The sequence below is a fragment of the Heteronotia binoei genome, chromosome 7, assembly GCF_032191835.1.
Source record: "Heteronotia binoei isolate CCM8104 ecotype False Entrance Well chromosome 7, APGP_CSIRO_Hbin_v1, whole genome shotgun sequence".
NCBI classification, from domain to species: Eukaryota; Metazoa; Chordata; class Lepidosauria; order Squamata; family Gekkonidae; genus Heteronotia; species Heteronotia binoei.
In genome coordinates, this window is record NC_083229.1 from 22,954,235 (window position 1) to 22,961,949 (window position 7,715).

General features: G+C 44.4%; 1 protein-coding gene across 1 annotated transcript; it reads left to right on the plus strand.

The window, feature by feature from the left end:
* The first annotated feature begins 839 nt into the window (after positions 1-839).
* BBS10 (Bardet-Biedl syndrome 10) lies at positions 840-6,812 on the plus strand. The gene is made up of 2 exons (XM_060243112.1): positions 840-1,053; positions 4,796-6,812. Exons 1-2 carry the CDS (start codon positions 863-865, stop codon positions 6,810-6,812), a joined length of 2,208 nt encoding a protein of 735 aa, XP_060099095.1. The 5' UTR covers positions 840-862.
* The last annotated feature ends 903 nt before the right edge of the window (positions 6,813-7,715 follow it).

Below are 7,715 nucleotides of genomic sequence, written 5' to 3' on the forward strand. Positions count from 1 at the left end.
GCGCGCCTAGCGTCCCAGCCCGTCCTGGCCAATCCGTGGCGCTATGCTGAGATGGTCTTATGGCGCCTGAGCCAATGGGCAGAGGAGGAGGGCGGGGTTTCGCATCCGGCGGGACCCTAGGACGATGTGACGTAAAGCACGAGAGGTTTGGTGACAGGATGGTGCGTCCGGCGTTGCCGTGGAGACGCCGGTCGTTCGGTGGGCGGGAGGGAGGCAGCGACCTCGGCCGAGATTGCGGGAGGTTTTTAGGGTAAGGGAAGTGGAGAATTAGGAACGGGCTTCACCTCGCTCACTGCGCAGGCACCGCAAGCGTGCATGCGCAGTGTATGTGAGAGAAAAGTCGTTGATAGCCTCAGTGACTGCAAGGCAGAAGGGGTGAAGAAAACACCCTTGGACAAGAGGCACGATTATTTTGAGCCCCTGAGCATGCGCAGAGTGATACTGGCTGCTGAGAAGGAAAGCTGCTGCGGGCCTGGCGCAAGTGGATAGTAAACCTATTAGCCGCCACAAGATGTTCTCCAATGTTATATATACCGTAGTACTTTATGCGTAGTAGAATTTCGTTATATATGGAATTAATCTACTTGATACTACGTCATCCAACAAAGTTCTGTATATCTTGATTTTTTAAAAATAAACTTATATGTTTAAAAAAAGAACGGAAGCGAAAGGACAGTTTGAGAGAAACTAAATGGTCTTAAGGAAGACTTGAAGGATGCTGATGCTCCGCCAATGGCCTCTCTGATGGTTCCACGCTCCGCCAATCACAGGCCTCAGCGAAAATAAGGGACCGCCTTTCGTCAGCGAAGGGGGCGGGGAAAGACGCGGCCTGGGCCGAGCGAGAGTCGGAACTGCGATTGCCATGGCGACCGCGACGCGCGTGGAGCTCCGGCGGTTGGCGCAGGAGGCCGCGGCCCTGGCCGGCGTCGTCCGCGGCTCCCTGGGACCTCGCGGCGGCCAAGTGCTGCTTACGCGCCCCACGGGGGAGGTGCTGCTATCGCGCGACGGGCGGCGGGTGCTGGAGGCGCTGAATGCGGACTCGCCCACGGCCAGGTAAGCCCCTACCACGAGACTTTCGTCCCGTTAAAATGAGTTGAAGTCTTCTGTGCGGCAACGTGGCTTCGCCCGCGGAACTCGTGGCCGCAACGTCGTGACCAGTAGCTGAGGCAAGTTTTTTTTTTAAAATGGGGGTGGCATTGGTTTGCCAACCTCCAGGTAGTATTGTCACAAAAGGGGGGGGACTGTATAAAAGTAACAACTAACTGTTGATAGAAGTCTTGGCTTGCTACTCTATATTTTGAAACAAACAATTATCAATACTATTGACAGAAGAACACTACACACTAGATGCCAGATTTTAACAACGTTGGCAGAATTACAATAGAGGGTTGATGTTACAGCAGCAGCAGCAATGGATTGCCTAGGTAACTATCCGTTAAATTCGCCTTCTTCAGGCTGCAGGACACTAGGGAAAGCTTTGAATTCAGTGATGGAATGTTGAAGTATTCCCTTCAAATTTATATTTAGACACTCTCCAGCTTTTACAATCGTATAGACAGTTGCAGTTGGAGCTTCAGAGATCAACAGCCTTCCATTAGGAGTTACCCTTTGTCAGATTCCAAATGTCTCTGTGCTAACCTAGTTGCTGTAACATCAACCCTCTATTGTAATTTTGCCAGTGTTATTAAAATCTGGCATCTAGGGTGTAGTGGTTTTTTTGTCAATAATAGTGATAATAAATTGTTATAGCCTACTGTTTCATTTCCACAAACACCTTATACTGCCTTGGTAGCAAGCCAAGACTTGTACCAACAGTTGTTACTTTTATAGTTTTTTTTCTTTTTGTTACAATATCACTTTTCTGTATAGCCATCTCTTTCTGTATGACCTCCAGGTAGTGGCTGGAGTCCTCCCGCTATGACAATTGAAGTCCGAGCAACAGAAATCAGTTGACTTGGAGAAAATGACCGCTTTGGAAGTTGGACTCTGTTGTGTTATAGCCTAATGAAGTCCCTCCCCTTCTCATACCTCACCATCCTCAAGCTCCAACACCAAAATTCCCAGCTGTTCCCCAACCCAGATATGGCAACCGTGTTTCTGGAGGATGGACCCATCAAAGGATATTAGTCATGATAGGTGAATAAGGTTTTTGCAGCTTACTCAGCTGTTTTGTTTCCACGTTAATCTAACACATATACTTAGACTTAGCAATAAATGACTTGTGGTGACCTAAGACTTAAGCATTTACCACATGAGGCAGGCTAAAACATTATTGAATTTTATTCTTTCCCAAAGGTCCAAAATGCTGCTTGTAACTGGTGATAACTGGGATAGAATATGCATCATATGAACATATGAAGCTGCCTTATATGGCCTTGGTCCATCAAAGTCAGTATTGCCTATTCAGACTGAGGTTTTTTACACCTATTTGCCTGGACCCTTTTCAGTTGAAGATGCCGAGGATTGAACCTGGCGCCTTCTGCTTACCGAGCAGATGCTGTACCACTGAGCCACAGCCCATCCCTGGAGGTAGTAGTTTGCTGAAGACTTCATACAGAATTCATAACAGAGACCACATCAGAATCTGAGGCTCAGAGTTCAGCCTCTGGTGCAAAGCAGATGTTCTGTTGCTGAGCCGCTGCCCCATTCCTAAAATCCACATGAGTTTGTAGTGTACCCTGTATAGGTAGCTTAATGAGTTGGTCTGTCCTAATTGAGACAGGCAGTTGATCCATTAAGGTCAGTATCACTTCAGATGGCAGTGATTCTCAATGAATTAAGTTCTACCACATCACCTACTATTGAATCCTTTTGTCTAGAAATGCTAGGATTGAACCTGGGGCCTTCTGTGTGCAAAGCAGATGCTCTGCTTCTAAGCTGCAACCTCACAAACACCAAGAGAAGCTGGGGAGCAGTTCACAAGTGAGGGTTGTTGACTGCAAGCTGTGCTTGGGAACTTCCCTGTGTTATCTGACTGGCTTTTGATGAAAACAAGAATGCTGGACTAGATTGGTCCTTGGTCTGGTTCCACGTGGCTCTTCTTACATTCCCAAAATACAGTGATGAATATCAGCTGAGGCTCAGTCTGCATTTTCAGGACAATGAAATTGTAGTGAAGTATACCAGTTCAGACTGTAGGTGGTCAGTGCTGGTCTTGAATGTGCCTCCATGTTGTTGTTGTTTTAAATCCTTACAAACAGGAAACTGACCTGTCAAGAAGAAAACTGGCATTCTGCCTGTTGTGCTAGTTTTCTTTTTGCAAGGAGTTTTTAACACCATGGACCATTTAGGAATATGATTCCTGCCTGCAGTCTAGTAGTATAGCCTACTGTTTCATTTCCACTTCAGGCTGTTGTATATGAAGAATACACATCTGGCCTGCCTTCTGAAGAGGACTTATGCAAACTCATGGAGGAGAGGTCTGTCACTAGTTCTTAGCCTAGGTGAACAGAATCTCTCATTCTGAGAGGTAATATTGTTGGAGAGAGACATTGTGGGCAGACTGTTTTCATCATATATCTAGTTGCCCTCTCATAATTCACAAATTTTACAGGGTACACACTAATCCAAAGAGCAGCATCCAATAATGCACAAAATATACAGAAACACTCTCGCTAATATAGCTTTGTCATTACTAATTTTACAAGGTACACATTAATCTAAATAGCAACTTCCAATAATACACAAAATATGCAGAAACACTGTAGCTAATGTAGCTTGTTACAGGAGAAGCTATACCAGCCTTGAAGTGTCATGAACTGCTGTCGACAGTATTTTGGACTGGGACTTCCTCCTTGAATAACTAGTATATTGGGCATGAGAGGCCAGGCTGAAGATGATCACTCAGTTGAAACTGGTCCCTTTTCTTCTCTGTGGCTATGGCGTCCCAGTAGGTCTGAAGGAGGGCTTCCATGGAGGCAGCAACCTGATCCGTTGATTTGTGACAGTGTTTCTCATGACCCATATAACAAGCTGTATTAGCTAGAGTGTTTCTGTATATTTTGTGCATTATTGAATGTTGCTATTTGGGTTAATGTGTACCTTGAAAAATTAGTAAAGACACATTGGAAACGTATATAAATGTTTATTGAGTAAATTCCAATGCCATTTTGCATGATAGTGCTACACAGTTTTTGGTTTCATTTGAGAACCTAAAGACAGCATGAAAGTAGAACAGAAAGTTAGGCATAGCAAACTTCTGTTGTCAACTGAGCAACCTAAGCATTTTACAGAGCAGTCCTAAACGGGTCTTGAATGCTGCTTTATTCTGCTCATTGGGGCTTATTCCCAGGAAAGCACTGCTGCTGTGCAATTTATTTCACTGGGTCTTCACACAAATGGAACACACAGGGCTCAGGTTAGAAAGTGTTCCTGTGGAAAACGCTCTTTATAGAATGAGGGCATTTGTATGGGTGTCTTCTCCATAGCTGCCACAACTTGTAGAATTCTGAGAACTTGGGAAAAGTCTTGCTATTAGAAGTGTAGCAAGAAGAGTTTGCATAAGTCCTCTTTAGAAGACATATAATAACTACACTGCATGGGTATTCCAGCAACTTTAACACAAGTATTTCCTAAGCTGCAGCCTGTGGCATGCTAATAGAGCCTTCGATGAAGTAGGAGATGGCTGTTGAGCACTGCTAGTTAGATTATTTTATTTGAGTTAAATAAAACAATGTAAATATACAAATATGTTACTATACACAGGTTTTGTTCTGGAAAAGTATTTTTGTGTCATAGTAATGTACGTATATTTGAGCAAAATGGACATTTAAATGCATGTTCTTGTTTTGAACAGAATGATGATAGCATGTATTTCCACACACTGCAATCTGATTGGAGATGGTGCTAAAACATTCATCATTCTGCTCTCCGCTTTCCTGCAAGGACTTGAAGAGCTTATTGAAAGAGATGGTGCTCCCTTTTGCAAGAATGTTCAAGGAAGAGAGAAACATAAGGGAAAGTGTTATGGATTGAACCAAGTCTCCCGGTTTCTTATGGTGCTCCATACCCACATCCTCGACCGCATAGTGATACAGGACCTAGAAAAACATTTTCTGTCAGTCTTTTCTGCTGATGATGCAGACCTAAAGAGAAGTGCAGTGGAGTCAGTATTAGAAGCTTATTTTTGTGGTAAAGTAGTCAATGAGCAACAAAAGTTTATTTCCCAGTTAAGCTGTGATTTCTACTATAAAGCCACCAGTGGTAAAAATGCAACTGAAGTACTACATTTGGTGGATGAATGCTTTGCTGAGTTGCATACAGCTGTAATGGGTCTTCCTGTTTCAAGTTCAAGGATCCTAGAAGGGCTTGTTCTTCAAAGAGATTTTGCTGTGTATTGTCCCTCGGAGGGTGAGAAAAGAGTTCTGATCGTAACAGAACCTATCCACACAGCTCTTTCTGACTTAGGTGTAGAAGTGGTCATAACCACCGAACCTCAGTATCAAGCGTCTGAACTCTGGATTACAAAAAGAACAGAAGCCATAATAAGACACATGCAGCACAATAATATCAAGGTATTATTGTCCAGTGTAAAACAACATGAAGTGGTTCATTACTGTGCAGAGAACTGTGGCATATCTGTTGTAGAATGCTTGTCACTGGAGGAAATCTCTCTTATTTGCAGGATTACAAGAATTTCACCTGTTAGGCCTTCACAGGACAATATTCACTCTGTGGTCACTGAAACTGGTGTTGCAAAATTTTGCCAACCTCTGCAGCTTGGTGCAAAGAGATACGTCCACATTGGTTTGACAGGGGCTCATGCTTTTCAGCCTCACTGTGTGATTCTCTGTGGGCCTGTCCGTGGGATTACTGAGCAGCACGCTTGTGCTTTTCATGCTGCATTCAAAATGCTACGGCAATTGTTTATGGTAATTAACCTAACTGAGTGTTATGAACCAAAATCGGAAAGGTGGAACCTTTTAAACAGTCAGCAGGGGTTGGCTGAACAACAGCAATTTAAGGAGAAACCCATTGACTACGATAATATTCAGGCTCTTGACAAGCAACTGATACCTTGTGGGGTTGAAACAGAAAAGTTAGTTTCTGCTGCAGTAGGGGCCAAAGACTTAGCAGGTGTATGTACGCATCTGTGTAAGTCCTCATGCATTGCCACTCCCAGTGTAGATTTAGAACATAGTACTGTGTGCTCAGTACTGAATGAAAGTGGAAATAGTATTGTTGACTTTAAAAAGCTACCTCTGGAATATAAGCATCCAGACAAAATTGGAGTTGCTGAGAGTGAATTGTCTGAAAACATTCAGCCTGTTCCCTCTACAGTTGAGGAAAGCACCAGTAGCAGATATGCATTAGTGCAGCTACAAGCCAGTAAGGATGGCTATACAGGGCCTGGTTATGGAACTTCAGTTAAAGGTGGGGGGAGTAATAAAAGCTGTATCCAAGGTAATGCCAGCTCTTCTATAAAGGCAGGAGCAGTTGTGCCAGCTGGTGGAATCTTTGAGATCTTGTTGCATTACTATCTGTCTTGCTATGCAAGGCAGTGCCAATCAACCAGTACATCTGTCCTTTGCTTCCTAATTGCTGATGTGCTGCTAAGCATTCCAAAAACCATCTGCAAAACACAGCAAAAGAACAGTTTTGCTCGGCTCTATCTTGAAGTTACCGGTGCCCTAAGAAGTCAGCAGCAGCTAGTGTTGACCAATCACAAAAGCCTCGAATCGGTGTCTTGCAAATATCACTTGGTGGCTTCTGTTTTCCAGTGTGCAGCGAGGCTTCTTAATATTGACCTAATAATTGGCATTAAAAAGGTGCCTCAGAAGGCTGTGGAAAGTGACTCAGAAGATGATCAGTGAAAAGCATGCTGTCAGGTAAATACGGTAATTTGAATTTTACTGATTGGTAGCAGCTGGAACCAGATGCCACTCCTTGTGACTAATCGGCAGTTTCTTGGTCCTGAAAGCTTCTACTCAAGTATATTCCCAAGCAGCTTGGATCTTCTGGTGCAATCCAGCGCAGGCAGACAATACCAGTAGTGGAAAGTGCTGTTAAGTCTCAGCTGACTTATGGTGACCCACACAAGGTTTTCAAGCCAAGAGACAAACAGAAGTAGTTTGCCCCTGCTGTCTCTGCTGAGGAACCATGGTCTTCCTTGGTGGTGGAGAGCCGGTTTGGTGTTGTGGTTAAGTGTGTGAACTCTTATCTGGGAGAACCGGATTTGATTCCCCACTTCTCCACTTACAGCTGCTGGAATGGCCTTGGGTCAGCCATAGCTCTCCTAGGAGTTGTCCTTGAAAGGGCAGCTGCTGTGAGAACCCTCTCAGCCCCACCCACCTCACAGGGTGTCTGCTGTGGGGAGAGAAGATATAGGAGATTGTGAGCGCTCTGGATCTCTGATTCAGAGAGAAGGGCGGGGTATAAATATGCAATCTTCTTCAGGTCTGACTACACTTAGCTTCTCAGGTCTGACGAGATCTAGCTAGCCTGAGACATCCAGGTCAAGGATGAAATGGGAGTGATTCTGCCTAGGACTGTAGTTCCCCTAACACTAGGAGAAGAAAAAGCAGCTGCAAGTTTTCTTGAACCCTGTGCAGTACTTCATGTAGACAGCTTGAAAAAGTAGGACTGTGGTCCTTGACATGGATTTGCTGTTAGATACGGTGCTAAGCAGTGCATTAGACTGCAGCCTGTATTTACATTACTTGTGGAGGAAGCTCAATGGAATGAGGACTTTGCCTGTTGAATGTTCTAAAGGCTCC